This window comes from Phacochoerus africanus, chromosome 8 (assembly GCF_016906955.1).
Source record: "Phacochoerus africanus isolate WHEZ1 chromosome 8, ROS_Pafr_v1, whole genome shotgun sequence".
In the NCBI taxonomy this organism is placed as follows: Eukaryota; Metazoa; Chordata; class Mammalia; order Artiodactyla; family Suidae; genus Phacochoerus; species Phacochoerus africanus.
Genome location: NC_062551.1, coordinates 48,707,620 through 48,727,479, shown reverse-complemented (window position 1 = coordinate 48,727,479; position 19,860 = coordinate 48,707,620). Strand labels below are relative to the sequence as shown.

The 19,860-nt window shown below is 58.0% G+C and overlaps 1 protein-coding gene across 2 annotated transcripts; it reads left to right on the top strand.

The window, feature by feature from the left end:
- The first annotated feature begins 3,168 nt into the window (after positions 1-3,168).
- Positions 3,169-17,925, top strand: PRX (periaxin). 2 transcript variants are annotated; one of them, XM_047791604.1, is made up of 7 exons: positions 3,169-3,227; positions 6,998-7,041; positions 7,125-7,223; positions 7,337-7,462; positions 9,788-9,944; positions 13,161-13,357; positions 13,957-17,925. In XM_047791604.1, the coding sequence occupies exons 4-7, from the start codon at positions 7,436-7,438 to the stop codon at positions 17,734-17,736; spliced, it is 4,161 nt and encodes a 1,386-aa protein (XP_047647560.1). In that variant the 5' UTR covers positions 3,169-3,227; positions 6,998-7,041; positions 7,125-7,223; positions 7,337-7,435; the 3' UTR covers positions 17,737-17,925. The 2 variants fall into 2 exon arrangements, with proteins under 2 accessions (XP_047647560.1, XP_047647561.1); XM_047791605.1 differs by lacking the exons at positions 3,169-3,227; positions 6,998-7,041; positions 7,125-7,223; positions 7,337-7,462; positions 13,161-13,357 and having other exon boundaries at positions 9,836-9,944.
- Positions 17,926-19,860: the final 1,935 nt, after the last annotated feature.

The following is a 19,860-nucleotide window of genomic DNA, read 5'->3' as shown; positions in this document are numbered from 1 at the left end:
GCTCAGTGGGTTGAGGATTTGGCGTTGCCCTGAGCTGTGGCGTAGGTCACAGCTGCAGCTTGGATCTGGCGTTGCTGTGGCTGTGGTGTAGGCAGGTGGCTACAGCTCCAATTCAACCCCTAGCCTGGGACCCTCCATATGCTGCAGGTGTGGCCCTAAAAAGAGAGAAAGACCAAAAAAAAAAAAAAGAAAAGAAAGGAGACACAAAGGAAAGGGCGCTTGCAGTCGTGGGGTCATAGCTATGACAGCTCTCAGCTCCAGGAAATTTCCTATGTGCCGAGCCCTGTCTGGATTCAGATCCTTTGCATGGGCTGTTCCCTCTGCCCATAAAGCTGTTCCACTCCCTCTTCTCTTACCTAGCTCCTATGGGTAGTTCAAGTCTCAGCTCATAGGTTCCCTCCTCCGGGAAGCCTTCCCTGACCTCCTTCCTAGAGTGAAGCAGGTAGCTTTCCTGGGCTTCCCCAGCCAGGTCCCAACCTCTCTACCTGTGATTCCTGCACCACAACCCTGGCCGCTCTGGCTCTGCCTCCCTGTTGGACTGTGAACCCTGAAAGCGGGCCTGGGCTATCTTGGTCACACAGTGTCCTAGCACCATCCACCGTGGGGTTGGGCACAAGACCAGGTGCTCATTGACTGTTTGCTGACACTGGATAAATGGGCTGCTCCCTCTCACCCCTCTGGTGCTTGGCTCCTGTTCCTCCCTCCACGCGGAAGCCCCTTTGACCAGGCTCCCTCCTCCTCCAGTTTGATGCCAGATGTCACCTTCTCCAGGAATCCTGTCCTGAGCCTGCTCCCCACTCCTCATGAATTTAGGTTTGTCAGTGTCCCCAGGGCCCAGCAAAGGGCCTGCCACCAAGGCCTGTGAATGTTTGTTGAGTGAATAAGTGAACAGAGGCATGTTTGGATGACTCAATCAGTGAGACAGAGTGAGCCTGCGATGGGGGAAGGGTCTCCTCAGGCCCATCACAGTCCTGACCACACTGTCCCTTCTACCCTCCCGGGGAGGAGGGTTCTGGCTGGGTTCTGGCCACACCCCAACCCTTGGTGGCTGCCAAGCCTGGAAGGCATTTCACAGAGCTCAGCACATTCCTGCCTTCCTCGGTGGCTGAGAGTGGGCCGGGGGCATTTCGGAGGGAAGTGAGGAGGCCCCTAGCATTCTGGGATCCTGCCAGCCCCTTCCTGGTCCCCTGTGGCCTCGGGAGTAGGCCCCAACTGCTCAGTGGTGGGGGGAGGGGGGCGGGTTCGCAGAGTGGCCAGCTGAGCTGATGTGAGGGGCGAGGTGAGGGCCTGGTGGCCGCGCCTGGCTGGACAATGGGACAGAAGCTGCTGACATGCATTTTGGGGGTAATCCCCAGCCTCATCCCAGCCCCAGCCCCGGGCCCAGGCTCAGAGAGCCAGGAGCGTCCGAGGCAGCGGCCGGGTGGGTGTGAGGGGCATGTGGGGGTACCTCTGCTCCCTCTGCCACCCCCCGGGGTCTGGTGAGTCAGGGCAGGCTGGGGGCCGGGGACCAGGGGATCAGGGTGAGGCCCAGGGGCCTCGGTGTGGGAGTTGGGCAGGTCTGGGTTGAAATCCCAGTGTTACCATTTACCTGCTGTTGGTGATCTTGGGGGGGCATTACCCTCTCTCAGCCTCCTTGTCTGTCATATGAAGGGGACAGAAGAGTGTCGCAGAGTCTTTGGGATCTAGAAGAACTGGGGTTTGACCCCAGCTCTACCACCTCCTGATTGTGTAGCTAAAAACTAGGCATCTGAGTTCCTGTTGTAGCTCAGCAGGGTAAGAATCCGATTAGTATCCATGAAGATGCGGGTTCGATCCCTGGCCCCAGTCAGTGGGCTCAGTGGGTTAAGGATCCGGCTATGCCGTGGCTGTGGTGTAGGCTGGCAGCTGCAGCTCCAATTCGACCCCATACCTGGGAACTTCAATATGCTGCAGGTGTGGCCTAAAAAAAAAACAAACAAAAAAAAACCAAAAAAACAAGACTAGTCATCATCTGTCCACCTGCCTCCTTGATTCCAAGAGCTGAGCTTTGGGTGTCCAGCAGAGTATTTAGTACATGATAGGTGTCCCCCGAAACGGCAAGTCCATTAAACAGAGAAGCAGGACTCCCCCGTGCCCTCTCTCACTTAGGCTAAAAGCCCCGGGACAGGTCTAGCTGGTCCCCTAATTTGTGTGAATCCCAAAATATGTGTAAGTAGCATCCTCGCTGTGCCAGGCGTTTTTCAAAGTTTTTAGTCTCTTTTAACTCATTTTATCTTCACACCAAACCCATAAGGTGGGCACTTTTACTAAGCTCGTTTTTTTCATTCAATTATGTATGGGCTTATTTATTTATTTGTCCTTTTAGGGCCAAACCCATGGCATATGGAGGTTCCCAGGCTAGGGGTCTAATCAGAGTTGTAGCTGCCGACCTATGCCACAGCCACAGCAACACTAGATCCGAGCCACATCTGCGACCTACACCACAGCTCACGGCAACGCTGGGTCCTTAACCCACTGAGTGAGGCCAGGGATCGAACCCAAAACCTTATGGTTCCTAGTCAGATTTGTTTCTGCTGAGCCACGACGGGAACGCATTTATTTATTTTAATGTTTTCCCCCACACCTTCGGCACGTGGAAATTCTCTGGCCAGGGTTTGCACCTGCACCACAGCGGTAACCTGAGCCACAGCAGTGACAACGCTGGATCCTTAACTGCTAGGCCACCATGAAACGCCCCCATCTTTGTTTTAGAGATGAAAAATTGAAGCCCAGAAGTATGCTTTAACTTGCTGAAGATCTCACAGCCAGGATATGGAAGTTTATTTTAGGGGCCCCAGGAACCGGTGGGGGCCTTGCTTGGGTCTGGAAGCCAGGGAATAGTGCTGGTGGGGTGCTGAGTCTCCAAGCGGCACCAGCAACGTGCAAACCCCGGGAGCAGGGCTCATAGCAGAGGGTTCAGCCCAGGCGATGGAGCAGCGGCCGGACCGCCCGACCAACCGCCCACCGCCTGACCGACAGACCAGACCGACCAGGCTTCTCTTCTGTGGATCCCACCCCCTTGCGGGTGGATGTAGCTGGGAAAGGGGGATGTTTGTTTCCCCACCACCCACCTCCTGATGATGTCACACCTCGGCAGCCAATGGCCTGGGTCTCCCTCTCCTCCCCCTCCCCATTCCTTTTCCCCCCCAGCTTGGGGCTGGGGCTGAGCAGACCGACCGGGAGCTCTCGAGGTGTCTGGAGGCCCAGTGGTAAGAAATCAGCTGGCCAGTTCCCTTTCTGGCCAGGCTGAGAAGCCATGGGAATGAGATGAAGGAGCCTGGGAGAGGCTGGGAGGGTGCCTGGGGCTCAGAAAGCACAGTGGTGTGGGAGTGAAAGGCACAGACTTTGGAGCCAGACCCCGGGTTCAAATCCCAACATTCTCCTCTTTCTGGCTGTGGAGCCTTGGGCAAGGTACTTGACACTTTGTGCCTCTGCTTTCCCATCTCTAGAATGGGCTGGTGGAGGCCACCCCTCGGGCTAACGTGAGAGTCCATAGTTGCTGCTTACAAAGAGCTGTGGCTCAGTGCTAATGAATCTAACTAGAATCCATGAGGACACAGATTCGATCCCTGGCCTCACTCAGTGGGTTAAGGATCCGGTTTTGCTGTGAGCTGTGGTGTAGTTCGAAGACGTGGCTCAGATCCAGCGTTGCTGTGGCTGTGGTGTAGGCTGGCAGCGACAGCTCCAATTTGACTCAGTGAGCTGGGACAGGATGCCTTGGTTGGGATAGGCTTTTTGGTCCCTGGAAGAGAGTGGTGGGGAGGCCATGTTGATCCTGTTGGTCAGAGGCTGGCACCTGCGCTGGATTTTGTCCCAAAGTTCCTCTTTGGTAGAGGAAAAAGTGGGGCCGCTGTGAGCAAAGGCCGAATATGAGATGCTTTGAGCCGCCCAGCCCCCTGCTCCCCCCACACCTGCTGCCAGAGAACGTTTCTACTACCTGAGCACGTACTATATGCTCGGGATCTTCTGAGCACCTGCTATTAGCTCACAGATCCTCTTACTGGCTCCACTTGACAGATGAAGAAACTGAGGCCCTGAGATGTGCAATACCTTGCCCAAGTATTCAGACCGGAGAAGGGCTGGAGCAGGGCCTGACTGAGGTAGCCAGAGGCCAGGGTGGAATGCCTCCCCTCTGCCTCTCTAGAGGGTCTCAGACAGTGTCTAGGGGCTTGGATGAGGCCGTCAACCCCCTCCTCCCATTGCTGAGGGCACCAGATCTCCCGTGGTTGGGGTGGCCGAGGGTCTGAGTGGGGAAAATGCCTAAGCGGGGCTGGCGTCAGTCATGGGGAGAAGAGGGTACAGCGAGGCAAAGCTGGGAGATTCCTCAGCAGGCCCAGCAGAGGCCCAGAGGGGCCCAGGGTACAAACGACAACCCCTCCCCCCAGCTCCCCCGAAGGGCACGGGTGACATCTTTAAGAGACATCTCAGCTGGGCTTCCCCAGGGGGGTGTTGTGGGGATTCATGAGCCAAGGCAGGGAAGGTGCTTGAGCACATGCTAAGTGCTCAAGAAATGGGGACTCAGAATTCTAGCAGCTCAGGAAGATGCGGCGGGGGCGGGGGGGGCGTGTGTGTGGAGTGGGCAGTGCCACTGGACTCACTCAGGCAATGGGCTTTTGGCTTCTGGAGGGTCCTGGTTGGCCTCGATGCACCAGGGGAGCCCCACCAACACAACACCACCCCCTCTCCTTCTGTGACCTAGACCTGATGGGACAGGCTGGCGGGAACAGAGAGTGCCTGGGGTGGGGGAGGGGGGCTTCCTTCCGAAGCTGCTCTCACCCCACCCCACCCCAGGAGCTGGGTACGTGGCTCAGGAAGGGCACAGCTGGGCTAAATATAACCTGGGCTGGGCAGCTGTCCCGGGCAGAGATGAAGGAGGGCACTGGCTCTTGCCCCCACCCCGGCTGAGCTTCCTGTGCCAGCCTCTGGGTGTGACATTCTCCGGCCCGTCCTGGAGCAGGGCACTAATGGCCCCGGCCCATCCTCCCCTCCATCTCCTCCGCCTCCTACAAGCACCAGGCTTCTCTCACTTCCAGTTCAGGATGCTACCTGGGGCCAGGGACTCAGAGTTAGCTTTTCAGACCTGGGTTCAAGTCCTGACTCTATCCCTCTGATCTTCTGTCTCTTAAACTCTCATCCACGCATCATTAAAATGGGGCACCATGCATCATTAAAACGGGGTACCAGGAGGACATGTCTGTGAAGTCTGTAAAAGTCTGCAAAGTCTGTAAAATCCCCTCGGCCCAGGATTGGCATCAACAAGGTCCCTCTGGAAATGCCTCTTTCAGGCACCTTTTATCCCCTCTGCTTGGGCCCAACTCCTGCCCCAGTCATTTTGCTGCTTGGGCCTCTTCCGGTGCTCAGAGCCACCAATGCAAGTTAAAGCTCAGAGTTGGGGTCAAGGGCACAGGTCCTAGCTGTGTGATCCCAGACAGGTCACTTCCCCTGAGCCTTGGTCTCCAACCCTAAAATAGCTACCATATCCAGAGGGATTTCGAGGCCTAAGGGTGCCAGCATACAGGCCAACGCAGAGGAAATACCCCAGATGTGGGAGCCAACCCTATCTGGAGGGGCTGGGGGCTCACGAGAGAGGCCAGGGAAAGACACGGAGCCCTGAACACCCAGGAGAGCTGGAGAGGAGCCTTCTGCCACTGTGGATACAGCTGGAGCATTGAGGAGGGGCCCCGTGTCCTCTGTCCTGGCCAGTGGTGGGCCATGAAGGGCCATTGTGCAGCTGGGGGTGGGTGGTTAGGGGCGGAATGTGACCAGGCACAGCAGACAGGCCATTGTTTGAGGGAATGTGCCGCGTGAGGCCTGACCTTTCCCTGTGGAGTGGGGGTTGGCGGGCTGGCATGCCAGGTGGGGGCCGGGAGGGCAAGGCCAGAGTGGGGGGCGGTGGTCCAGGGAGGGAGACAATATCCATTTACTTTTCCCCAGAAGGGCCTGCTGGGGAGGTTGCATGCGAACCCCAGCTCTGCTTCCTTCCCGCTGTGCTGTGTGACCTTAAGCAAGGTGCTTGCCCTCTCTGAGGGGCTGAGGTTTTCTGTGGTAAGGTGGAAAGTGAAGGTCTTAGCACAGGCCTGGCAAAGAGTAACCACTCAATGCCCGTTAGTTATTATTATCTGTATAAACGGCTGGAGCTTTCAGACAAGTTCAAGACCTGGCCTGGCACTGGTGACCGAGGCAAGTGACCTCCCTTCTCCCAGCCTCAGGTGTTGTCCATGTAACAGGCTCAATAATTGTATTTATCTCACAAGGGTGTTCTGCAGTCCACATGCAATGATACCGGTCAGACATTCGACACAAGATCAGGACCACAGGGGGTTCCCACTGTGGCCCAGTGAGTTAAGAACCCAACCAGTATCCATGAGGATGCGGGTTCAATCCCTGGCCTCGATCGGTGGGATAAGGAGCAGATGCAATTCGGATCCTGTGTTGCTGTGGCTGTGGCATAGGCCGGCTGCTGCAGCTCCGACTGACCCTTAGCCTGGGAATTTCCATGTGCCACGGGTGCGGCCCTAAAAAGGAAAAAAAAGATCAGAACCACAGCAAGTTCTTAGTAAGAATCATAACAAGAGCTTATGAAGCGCCTCCTGGGTGCCTGGCACTTTACATTTACAAACACACTTGACCCGCCCAGCAGCCCTGTGAGCTGGGCACTCTCCTCATTTTACAGATGAGGAAACAGAAGCACCGAGAGGTGAAGCAATTTGTCCACAGGGAGGTCAGGGAGTGGGTACAATGACTTTATAGCAGATGTGGCCCCTGGGTGAGCTGAGCTGGGTGATGTAGGGGCACTGACGTCAGAAAGGCCTAGGAGCCTCGTTCTGGCCACACTCTTGTTGTGCAGCCGTGTCACCCGTGGATAAAGGTCTTCAGAGCCTCCTTTCCCCACGCGTGCTCTGGGGGTAGAGTATTGAGCTCATTACTCAGGAAGCCAGCCGTGGGGTGAGCTGAAAGTAATGCGTGTTGTTCTCCTTAGAGCCCCGGACCCAGGAGGCCCAAGGAGCTGGAGGTGACCCTGAGGTGAGCACTGGCTGGTGCCACACGCCCCTCCCTGCCCGTCCCTGGCCTGCCTGGAGCCTCATGACCTGGTCTCTCCCTGGCAGGCAGCAAGACCCCAGAGGAAGGGCGCCAGCCCCGCAGACGACTGTGCGCCACCCCAGGCTGGGCTCCTGTTAGGAGGGGGTGCTTGTGCCCAGGCGGCGGTGAGAGGACAGCCCTTCTCCCCTCCCCGTACCCAGCTTGAGCGCCCCCTTTTAGCCTGGCCTTCTCCCCTCCATCCTCTCCTGGCCTCAAGCCTCTGTCCCTGCCCCGGTAGGCTCAGAGGCAGCTGCTCCATGCAGAGCTGAAGCTGGTCCTGCAGCAGAAGGGAGAGAGGAAGCAGGAGCCTGGGGCCTTGGTGACTCCCAGCAGCGCCATGGAGGCCAGGAGCCGGAGTGCTGAGGTGAGTGCCCAACACCTCCTGCCAGGGGACTTGTGGGGCCTTGGTGGGGGAGCACAGCCTAGGGCAGCAAGGGGACACGTCCTGGCTTCTCTGTGCCTCACTCTGCCCATCTGTGAACTGGAAATAGCCACAGGGCTACTGTGGCCCTGGGTCACTGGGGGGGGGGCAGAAATGGTGGTGGAATTAGCATTTGTAATGTGCTTAACACAGTACCTGGTACAGACAAAGATTCAAAGAAGCTAACTCATTGAACATAATGGAATTATATTAATAATCAGCTAAGGAAAGTAGAGTAGAAACTCTTCATCAGAAGAGGAAGGGGCAGGGAGTGCCCGTCGTGGCACAGCGGAAACGAATCTGACTAGGAACCATGAGGTTGCTGGTTTGAGTCCTGGCTTTGCTCAGTGGGTTAAGGATCCGGCGTTGCCGTGAGCTGTGGTGTAGGTTGCAGATGTGGCTTGGATCTGGCTGTGGCTGTGGTGTAGGTAGGCAGCTACAACTCTGATTAGACCCCTAGCCTGGGAACCTCCATATGCCGTGGGTGAGGCCCTAAAACAATAACAACAACAAAAAGAAGAGGCAGGATGGTGTAGGGTTAAAGGCATGGGCTTTGGACCCATGAGCTTAAATCCTAACTCTACTTCAGCTGTGCAGCCCTGAACAGATGGCCTGACATTTCTAACCCTCGGTTTCCTTGTCAGTGAGGTGGGGAGTGGTCCTCACCTCTGCGGATGCTGAGGACTCACACTTGTGTCATTTGCACAGGGCCTGGTGCCTACCTAGGAGGCCTCCTTGAATGGTAGCGGCTTTCACTGTCATGGAGATAGAGCACTAGCACTGGCTGTGTCCTACAGGATGCCAGGCACAGAGTGGGTCTCTTTTTACAGGAGCCGAGGGATGGCAGGCAGGGCGTTAAGTGCACAGGGGCCACTGCCTACAGGATGGCCTGTGGGCTCTGAGGTCACAGATCTGAGGTTGAGCCCCTCCTGCTTAACCTGCAGTACAGCATTAAGCAAGTCACTTCCCTTCCCCGGACCTTCGTGTCCTCCTCTGGGACTGCCCAAGCTGCGGGACATAATGAAATGAGATCTACACATAAAATGCTTAGCCCAGGGCCTAAGGGTGCTGGGTAATGGTCGGTCCTTTCTCTGCGGCTCCTGCCACAAGTCTTCCTTCTCCTTCTCGCCATGCTCTGCCCAGGTCTCTGGTCTTGGGGCCACTGCTGTGGGGCATATAGCCAGACCTGCTTTCCCCTCTCCAAGCCCTGGGCTCGGCCCCATTCGGCCAGCCCCGATGCACTGCCCATGACGGCATCCCCTCACATTCCTGTTGCTTCAGGTCTCAGCTCACAGTCAACACACTCCTTCCACTGTGTCCATGTTACCCAGCTTGACAGTATGGAAATGGGCCCAGAGAGGGCAAAGTTCTCCCCCAGAGACACACAGCAGACTGGGTTCCTAGACGGCTGTGGAACTGAGGTCTTTCACTGCCTCTTTTGGGAAGCCCAGATGCGGATCCCACAGTGCTGCTAGGCCAGGGCCAGGTCAGCACCATTTACAGTAAATACCAGGAATACCATGTCTGCCAGGCCACCACTCGTTACCCACACACCCCTCGTCACTGGATTCCCTCTCCCACGAGCGTTATGCAGGGCTTGGGGTCAGAGAGTCCACAATAGGGCACAGTCTTCCACACATTCAAGCCTTCGAGGGGGCCAATCCCGCCCCCACTCCTCCTCACTGCACCATTTAACGGTCAGCCCTTTCTTCGCGACCACCATTCTCAATCCCCCCTCTGTTCTGCTGTTATTAAAGCCCCTCAATCCTCTCCTTGGACTATGAGTCCCCTCTGCGCCTCCAAAGGCACACTCCAACTACACGTACCTCCTCCCGGCCGCTGCCGGGTATCCGTGCGTGCTGACGGGGTTCCAAACCCCTAACCCCGCCCCCCCCCGAACTAGCCACGCCCCTCTGGGAAGCACAGCCCCCTCCTCTCAGTGACCCTCTTCCTTCTGGCCTCCCCACCCCGCCCCTCCTCTACAATACCGCCCCTCCCGGCAGGGGCCAGGTGGAGGGGGGGCGTAGATCCTCGGGGCCGCTGAGGCGGCTGAGCCGTTGAACCCTTCCGCGAATCTCACAGAGCGAGCGGCCCTCGAGCTCACTTAAGTGGAGATGCCGGAGAGGCTGGGCCCACACCACCTGCCTGAGCCCCGCCGAGGCGCCTGTGCCCGGAAGACCTGTTTAAGAGCCTCTTTAAGCGCCATGGCGGACTCGGGGCGAGGTCGGGCCCTAACACGCCATGGCGACCCCTCGCTCGCCTTCGCAGGAGCTGAGGCGGGCGGAATTGGTGGAGATCATCGTGGAAACGGAGGCGCAGACTGGGGTCAGCGGCATCAACGTAGCGGGCGGCGGCAAGGAGGGAATCTTCGTTCGGGAGCTCCGCGAGGATTCGCCGGCGGCCAAGAGCCTCAGCTTGCAGGAAGGTGGGCGGGGCAGGGCCATGGGGCGGGGCCTCCTTGCGGGGGCGGGGTTAAGAATCGGCCCTGGATCCGGAGCTCGGCCGGGGGGCCCGGAGGCGGGGTTAGAGGGACTTGGGGCGGGGCTTTGTGTGTTGGCTTTGCGGTTGCTCTGAACAGGGGTTGGGGTTCATTGTTTCGGTTCAGCTCCCGTTTTGCACTTTACTATCTTGTGATCTTTTTGTACCTCGGTTTTCTCGTCTCTAAAATGGGAGTGATTCTAGTTATTATGTGGATAGGGTTATTATGTGGATTAAATGAGTCAGTATTCGAAAACAGCACGTAGCTATGTGGCTCATGGTAAGCACAATTTAAGTGCTGGTTACAGTTTTGTTGTTGAAGCTGAAGAAAAGAGGCGGGGTTAAGTTGGAGGGGGTGGGCGGGGAGCTTAGTAAGTAAGGGATGTTTAGGTAACATGGATGAGGCTGATGTGACTTATTCATCCAACAACTATTTACTAAGTGGCTTCTATTTCCAGAGATTATTCTGATGCTTGGGCTATTGCAGTGAGCAAAACAGACAACATTCTCTGCACTTGTGGAGCTTACATTCTAGCGGGGAGAGACATATTTAAGCAAAATATGTAAAATACACAGTAAATTAGAGGGCAACATATGTTTATGGATGCCAGAAGGGAAGCTGTATTTTTGTTTGTTAATCTTTTCTAGGGCCGCACTCACGGCACATGGAGATTCCCAGGCTAGGGATCTAATCAGAGCTGTAGCTGCCGGCCTATGCCAGAGCCACAGCAATGTGGGATCCGAACCGTGTCTGCGGCCTACACCACAGCCTAAACCACAGCTCACCCTCAACCCACTGACCAAGGCCAGGGGTCAAACCCGCAACCTCATGGTTCCTAGTCGGATTCGTCAACCGCTGAGCCACGACGGGAACTCCGGGAAGCTGTATTTTTATTTTGTATTATTTTTATTTTTATTTATTTATTTATTTCTTGTCTTTTCTTTGGCCGCACTCACGGCATATGGAGGTTCCCAAGCTAGGGGTCTAATGGGAGCTGTAGACGCTGGCCTACGCCAGAGCCACAGCAACGTGGGATCCGAGCCACGTCTGTGACCTACACCACAGCTCACGGCAACGCAGGATCCTTAACCCACTGCAGGAGGCCAGGGATCGAACCCGCAACCTCATGGTTCCAAGTCGGATTCATTAACCGCTGCGCCACGACGGGAACTCAGGGAAGCTGTATTTTTAAAAGTGTGAGCCAGGAAGGCCAGAAAGGCCTGCAGGGGGTAAGGGAATGAGCTACGCGGCCATCTGGAAGGGCATTCCAGGAGGAGAGAACAGCCAGTGCAAACGCCCCAAGATGGGAGTGTGCCTGGCCTGGTGGAGGAACAGCAAGGAAGCCAGCCGGTGGAATAGATTTAGTGAAGAGTAGAGTAAGAGATGAGGCCAGAGAGGTTTTTTGAAAGAGCAGTTTTTAGAGGACTTTGACTTTTAGTGTGGAAGGGTTGTGAGTGGAGGAGGAACATGAATTGGCTGCTGAGATGCTCTTTTAGCAGTAAACAGTCCAGGGCAGGATGGGGAGCAAGGAGACCAATAAAGAGGCTACTGTGATTATCCAGGTAGGACATGGTGATGCATGGGAGTTCTCATCGTGGCTCAGCGGAAATGAATCTGACTAGCACCCATGAGGACATAGGTTCAATCCCTGGCCTCGCCCAGTGGGTTAAGGATCCACTGTTGCTGTGAGTTGTGGTGTAGGTCGCAGATGTGGCTCAGATTCCGTGTAGGCCAGCAGCTACAGCTCCAATTTGACCCCTAGCCTGGGAACCTCCATATGCTGCGGGTGTAGCCCAAAAAAGACAAAAAAAAAAAAAAAGGGAGAGAGAGAGGCGGTGATGCTTGGAGCCAAAACAGTGTCACAAGAGGTGAAGAGAAGGGTTTGGATTCTGGATATAATTTGAAGGAATAGCCTGCAGGACTGGATATGGTTTGTGATGGAAAGAGATGGGTCACGGATGTGTCCGAGGATTCTCGACCTGAGAATGGGGTTGGTGGTCCCACCCATGGGGAACATTTGGGGCTGGAACTTGTTTGGAGGAAGATCAGGAGTACAGTTTGGATCTCTTAAACGGGAAGTGAACGCCAAGGAGCAGGTGTGGAGGGACAGTTGGATACGTGAGTTTAGGATGGAGGAGGCAGTGCTGGGCTGGAGAGATACACTTGGGAGTTGTCAGCAGATTTATGATCCTTGAACTCCTGAATCTGAATGTGCTTCGATGGAGAAGAGGTCTGAGGCCTGAGCTCTGGGACCGTATGTCTTTAACAGGTCTAGGAGGTGGGGAGGAACCCTCCCGGGAGGCTGAGAAGGAGCCTCTAGGGAGGTTCCAGATAGTGTGGCACCCTGGAAGCCAAGCCACGCAAGCAGAGAGAGAGCGAAGCCAGGTTTCAAAGCAGGGGTTCGAGCAGAGGAAGTCTGGGACTTGACCATTGGATTTAGCTACACAGAGGTCACCAAGTGGCACCTTTCGAGGAGCAGTTCAAGGCTCTGGGAGGGGGCGTCAGAAGTGTGATGGGAGAAGCGGAAATAACGCAGCTGGAGAACTCAATGAGTTCTGCCACTAAGGCGAACAGATAAACAGGGCAGAAGCTCCAGGAGGAGTGAGGTCAAAGACACCCTTTCTTATGGGAGAAAGAATGCTCTGTTGTTTGCTGATGGGAACAATGTGGAAGGCACACTGAGAGTGTGGGGAGAGAGGGGAGAATGGCCAGAGTATGTCCCTGAGAAGGCATTGGAGGGACTGACCCGAGCTAGGACTGGGGACCGTTCCTCCCTAGCATCTGATGGAGAGTAAATCCTCACAGGAGCCCGGGGTGGGGGGGGGAGGGTGAATAATGGGGTGGGAGCTTCTGTACGGTCTCTTCTGATAAAGCGAGGAAGGGGGAGGAGTGTAAAAAGGGGGCGTGGCCTGAACGAACTTGGATTTGTTCAGTGAGGGAAGCAGGGCTAAAGCCTTGGCTGTGGCCTTGTACTTAAGTGTCAGAACCTCAAAAAAGGATGAACTTTGCTTCTTGATCCAGTGCTCGGGTATAGGCGGGGCCCACATTTGGGGCTTGCACATGCGCTTTGCTTCGCTCTTCTGGCTCTAGGGAAGTGGGCAGAACAGGCCTGGGTGGAGCCGGGAGATGCCCACGCCCTGCCCACCTCCACCTGGCCTGCAGGGGACCAGCTGCTGAGCGCCCGCGTGTTCTTTGAGAACTTCAAGTATGAGGACGCACTACGCCTGCTGCAATGCGCCGAGCCTTACAAGGTCTCCTTCTGCCTGAAGCGCACTGTGCCCACCGGGGACCTGGCGCTGCGGCCTGGGACCGTGGCCGGCTACGAGATCAAGGGCCCGCGGGCCAAAGTGGCCAAGCTGGTACGCGTGCTTAGCCCGGTCCCGGCCCTGGACGGCCCTAGCGATCCCATCTCTGCGCCGTGAGCCCCACTGCCCCCACACCGTGGGCCAGCCTTGCCCTCTGTCTCGTCACTAACCCAGAGCTAATCCCACCCTCTCCCTCCTGTTCTCTGTCCCTGAACTCCTCCCTGGGGAGGGGGACCCACCCATCCCAGACCTGGACCCTCACCTACCTCACCAGGGGTCCTAAACCAGAGAGGCCAGGTTCAAGCCTGAGCGCTGCTCTCTTATGTGACCCTGGACAGGTTTCTCTCCTTCCTTGGGCCTCAGTTTCCACATCTCTAGAATAAGGATATTGGGGAAAATCCTGGAATGAGGAGCTAGAAGTCTTGGGTCAGTTTCTCCACTCTTGGTGATTCACTGTAAGGTTCTAAATGAAAGCCCTTGCCTTCTAGGGTGGTAATGGTGAAAGTGACAGGCAGGAAGTGGGGTGATGTTTTGAGGACAAGATGCTCAATGCAACACATGCCCAGCCTGGTACAATAGCACACGGGGCTCCCTTGGTCCACCCCAGGCCTCCCACTGTCCTACCGCCTCCTGCCTCTCTCCTCTCTCCCCAGAACATCCAGAGTCTGTCCCCTGTGAAGAAGAAGAAGAAGATGGTGGTGCCTGGGGCCCTGGGGGTCCCTGCAGACCTGGCCCCTGTTGACGTCGAATTCTCCTTTCCCAAGTTCTCCCGTCTGCGTCGAGGCCTCAAAGCCGAGGCTGTCAAGGGTCCCGTCCCGGCTGCCCCCACCCGCCGGCGCCTCCAGCTGCCTCGGCTGCGTGTCCGAGAAGTGGCCGAAGAGGCCCAGGTAGCCCGGCTGGCTGCCGCCGCTCCTCCCCCCAGGAAGGCCAAAGCAGAGGCCGAGGTGGCAGCAGGAGCTCGTTTCACAGCTCCCCAGGTGGAGCTGGTTGGGCCCCGGCTGCCGGGCGCCGAGGTGGCTGTCCCCCAGGTCTCAGCCCCCAAGGGGCGGGAGGTGGCCCCTGCAGCAGAGGCTGCCGGTGGCTTTGCCCTCCACCTGCCAACCCTTGGGCTAGGAGCCCCAGCAGAACCTACTGTGGAGCCTGCGGCTGTAGGGATCCAGCTGCCCCAAGTGGAGCTGCCCTCCTTGCCCTCACTGCCCACTCTGCCCACACTTCCCTGCCTGGAGACCCGGGAAGGGGCTGTGGCAGTGACGGTGCCCACCCTGGATGTGGCAGCTCCTACAGTGGGGGTGGACCTGGCCTTGCCTGGTGCAGAGGTAGAGGCCCCAGGAGAGGCACCTGAGGTGGCCCTGAAGATGCCCCGCCTCAGTTTCCCCCGGTTTGGGGCTCGAGCAAAGGAAGTTGCGGAGGCCAAGGTGGCCAAGGACAGCCTTGAGGCCAGGGCGAAGGTGCCCAGACTTCGAATGCCCACCTTCGGGCTTTCCCTCCTGGAGCCCCGGCCCACTGCCCCTGAAGCCATTGAGAGCAAGCTGAAGCTGCCCACCATCAAGATGCCCTCCTTTGGCATCGGGGTCTCGCCGCCTGAGGTCAAGGTACCCAAGGCACCTGAGGTGAAACTCCCCAAGGCCCCAGAAGTCAAGCTCCCCAAAATGCCAGAGGCAGCCCTTCCAGATGTGCGACTCCCAGAGGTGGAGCTCCCCAAAGTGCCAGAGATGAAACTCCCAAAGGTGCCCGAGATGGCTGTGCCAGAGGTGAGGCTTCCAGAAGTTCAGCTGCCAAAAGTCCCCGAGATGAAGCTCCCAAAGGTGCCCGAGGTGAAACTCCCGAAGGTGCCCGAGATGGCCGTGCCAGAGGTGCAGCTCCCAGAAGTGCAGCTCCCGAAAGTCCCCGAGATGAAGCTGCCGAAGGTGCCCGAGATGAAGCTCCCCGAGATGAAGCTCCCGAAGGTGCCCGAGATGGCCGTGCCGGAAGTGCAGCTCCCAGAAGTGCAGCTCCCGAAAGTTCCTGAGATGAAGCTCCCCGAGATGAAGCTCCCGAAGGTGCCCGAGATGGCTGTGCCTGAGGTGCGACTCCCAGAGGTACAGCTGCCGAAAGTCTCGGAGGCGAAACTCCCAAAAGTGCCGGAGATGGTCGTGCCGGACGTGCACCTCCCAGAGGTGCAGCTGCCAAAAGTCTCCGAGATGAAAGTCCCCGACGTGAAACTCCCTGAAATGAAGCTCCCGGAAATAAAACTCCCCAAGGTGCCCGAGATGGTCGTGCCCGACGTGCACCTCCCAGAAGTGCAACTGCCAAAGGTATCAGAGATGCGGCTGCCGGAAGTGCAGGCACCAAAGGTCCCAGAGGTGCACCTGCCAAAGGCACCTGAGGTGAAGCTGCCCAAGGCTCCAGAGGTGCCGCTGAAAGTTGCTGGGGCAGAGCAGGCAGAGGGGCTGGAATTTGGCTTCAAGATGCCCAAGATAACCATGCCCAAGCTAGGGAGGCCAGCGTCCCCATTGAGAGGGAAGCCAGGTGAGGCAGGGGCTGAGGTCTCAGGGAAGCTGGTGACACTTCCATGTCTGCAGCCGGAGGTGGGCGGCGAGGCTCGTGTGAGTGCCCCCTCTCTCACACTGCCCTCAGTGGAGCTAGACCTGCCTGGGGCCCTTGGCCTGGAGGGGCACGTCCCGGCCGCTGAAGTGGGCAAGGGGGAGCAGGCAGGGGCCCCTGGGGTGGTAGCAGGGGTCGGGGAAGTGGCCTTCCGGTTGCCTTCTGTTGAGATTGTCACTCCACAGCTGCCCACAGCGGAAGTCGAAGAAGGGCAGGTAGAGGCGACGGAGATGAAAGTCAAACCCTCCTCCAAGTTCTCGCTGCCCAAGTTTGGACTCTCGGGGCCAAAGGTGACCAAGGCAGAGGCTGAGGGGGCCAGTCGGGCCACCAAGCTGAAGGTGTCCAAGTTTGCCATCTCACTCCCCAAGGCTCGGGTGGGGAGCGAGGCGGAGGCCAAAGGGCTGGGGGAGGCAGGCCTGCTGCCCGCCCTCGATCTGTCCATCCCGCAGCTCAGCCTGGATGCCCATCCGCCCACGGGCAAGGTGGAGGTGGCGGGGGCCGATGTCAAGCTCAAGGGGCCCAGGTTTGCCCTGCCCAAGTTTGGGGTCAAAGGCCGGGACACCGAGGCAGGAGATCTGGTGCCAGGGGTGGCCGAGGTGGAGGGCAAGGGCAGGGGTTGGGATGGGAAGGTGAAGATGCCCAAGCTGAAGATGCCCTCCTTTGGGCTTGCTCGAGGGAAGGAAGCAGAAATCCAGAGTGGGCACGTCAGCCCCGGGGAAAAGCCAGAGTCTACAGCTGGGCAGCTGAAGATCCCTGAGGTGGAATTGGTCACTCTGGGGGCCCAGGAGGAAGTGGGGGCAGAAGGGAGGGTAGCTGTCAGTGGAGGACGTCTGTCAGGCCTTCAAGTGTCCACAGCCAGGCAGGTGGGCCCTGAGGGCCAGGCTGGGGGACCAAGGATGCCGCTGGGCCTCTCACTGCCCCAGGTGGAGCTGACCGGCTTTGGGGAGGCTGGCCTGGGCACCACTCCAGGGCAGCAGGCTGAGTGTGCAGCCCCTCCAGCAGAGGGCACAGCAGGGTACAGGGTCCAGGTGCCTCAGGTGACCTTGTCTCTACCTGGAGCCCAGGTGGTGGGTAGCGAGCTTTTGGTGGGCGAGGGTGTCTTTAAGATGCCTGCTGTGACAGTGCCCCAGCTTGAGCTGGATGTGGGGCTGAGCCGAGAGGCACAGGTGCACGAGGCAGCCACAGGTGAGGGTGGGCTGAGGCTGAAGATGCCCACACTGGGGGCCAGAGCTGGGGCTGGGGGCGAGGGGCCTGGGGACCAGCCCCCAGGGGCCGAGCGTACCTTGCATCTCTCACTGCCTGATGTGGAGCTCTCCCCGCCCACCGTGGGTAGCCGCGCTGAGTACCAGGTGGCAGAGGGCGAGGGCGATGCTGGACACAAGCTCAAGGTGCGGCTGCCCCGGTTTGGCCTGGCACGGGCCAAGGAGGGGGTTGAGGAGGGCGAGAAGGCCAAGAGCCCCAAACTGAGGCTGCCCCGCGTGGGCTTCAGCCAGAGCGAGGCAGTCACGGGGGAAGGCTCCCCAAGCCCGGAGGAGGAGGAAGAGGAGGGTGGCGGGGAAGGGGCCTTGGGGCGCCGAGGCCGGGTCCGAGTCCGCTTGCCCCGCGTGGGCCTGGCTGCGCCTTCCAAAGCCTCTCGAGGGCAGGAAGGCGAGGCAGCCCCCAAATCGCCTGGCGGGGAGAAGTCACCCAAGTTCCGCTTCCCCCGGGTGTCCCTAAGCCCCAAGGCCCGGAGCGGGAGTGGGGACCAGGAAGAGGGTGGATTCCGGGTCCGGCTGCCCAGCGTGGGATTTTCGGAGACCGGGCCCCCAGGCCCTGCCAGGATGGAGGGGGCTCAGGCTGCCGTTATCTGAAACCCCTGAGCAGAGAGAGACTCCCCTCCCATCTTTCCCTCCCTGTCCCCCTTGTTTTGTGTGTGAGATAACTAGCACTAACCCTCAGAGGGCTGGGAGGTGGGCGACTGATGGGGGCGGGGCCGGGGAGGCCGTGCCCAGCGCCTTGGCAGGAGTGCCAAGCTATGTGAATAAAATAATCCAGAGGTAGCTTGTGTCAGCTCTCCTCTGTATGTGCGTGATTGAGGAGGGCCGGGGCACAGAGAAAGGAGCCCCTTGAGGTCAGCCTAAGGGGATCCTGGGTGCAAGGAGACAGGCTACCCCGGGAGCCTCTGAGCTGAGGAAGTTCCCCAGCAGAGCTCAGCTGCAGGACTCCTCTGCCGGGGACTCTGCCTGTGCTGGAGGACCGACTCTGGCCAGGACAACCCCAGGGGCCTAAGAGAGCAGACAAGAATGGCTGGATTGCCACCTACCTGCCCTCTGCTGGCCACCTCCCCACCTCCAGGAGCGCTTCTGCATCCTGGCCTGTCCCTTTCCTGTCTGGCTGGTTTGACTGCCCCGTCCACCCCAGCCCCACCCAAGGAGGCCCCTCCCGATCCCCTCTCCAAGCTCAGGGCCTCAGAGCCTTCACTCCAGACACTCGGCTGCCTCTTAGGACTCAGTCCAGGGTCCTCAGTTCCCTACTGAGGCTAGGCCTCAGCTTCCAAGGACCCATCCCCACTCAGGAGCTAAGCCTTGGGAGTTCCTGTTGTGGCTCAGCGGGTTAAGAAGCCGACTAGTATCCATGAGGATGCGGGTTTGATTCCTGGCTGCGAGCTGTGGCATAGGTCAAAGATGCAGCTCAGATGTGGAGTTGCTGATGGCGGTGTAGGCCGGCAGCTACAGCTATGATTCGACCCCTAGCCCAGGAACTTCCACATGCTGAAGGTGCAGCCCTAAAAAGAAAAGGGAAAAAAAAAAAGGGATTTAAGCCTCGACTCCCCACTCCCCAGACTCCCCATGCTTTTTTTTTTTTTTGTCTTTTTGCCTTTTCTAGAGCCACTCCCGCAGCATATGGAGGTTCGCAGTCTAGGGGTCGAATCGGAGCTGTAGCCACCGGCCTACGCCAGAGCCATAGGAATGTGGGATCCAGGCCATGTCTGCGACCTACACCACAGCTCATGGCAGTGCCGGATCGTTAACCCACTGAGCAAGGCCACGGATGGAACCCGCAACCTCATGGTTCCTAGTCGGATTTGTTAATCACTGTGCCACGGCGGGGAACTCCCAGACTCCTCATGTCTGTGAGGTGCCCTAGACAAGCTGTTCTGTCCCAATCCCAAATCTCGCCTTGGTGCCGCTAGTTTCCTCTCACTCTCTTCATTCTCTTCCTCCCATTCAAGAGGATGAAGGGGTGTGCCCTTGAGTGCTCAGACTCCCCACTTATTCCAGCACCTTCTCCCTTCAAGCCAGCCCCCCTTCCTCTTCACCCATCAAATGAGGCAGGAGTCCCCTCCCTTCCTGGTGCACAGCCCCGGCCTGGGCCCCCAGCATTTGGGGATTTCCTCTCCCCACAGCTGATCTGTCAGTGGCTTCGGTGGCCTCCCTGTGGCCACGCTCCAGGCCTCTTCTGTCTCCTGTGTAGTGGCTTCTCAGGCTCCTTCCTGAATGCTCTCTTCTCTCCCCCACTCCTCTCTATCCTTGTGCCCCTGGGGTCCCCAGGGCTCCTCGCCACCCCTCCTTGGGTCACGCCACCCTCCCCTTAGCTTCCATGCCTCAACTCTGTGCTGACAATTCCCCAGTTCTCTCCTGGGTCCACGTGGGCATCCAGTGCATGTCTGGCATTTCTGCCTACCTCCCCTGATGTCCCGGGGACCCTGGGAGGCTGTGTGGGGGCGTGGTTCAGAGCTCTGCTGTAGAGCCAGACTGCTCAGGGTCAAAGCTTACCTCTGGCTTAGGCATTTTGGGGGCCACACCCATGGCAGGGACCTATGCCATAGCTGTAGCAACACCGACAGATCCTTAACCCACTGCACCACAGTGGGAACTCTGACTTTAAGCATTTTTTTTAATTTTAATTTTTATTTTATTTGTCTTTTCGCCTTTTCTTGAGCTGCTCCTGTGGCATATGGAGGTTCCCAGGCTAGGGGTCGAATCGGAGCTCTA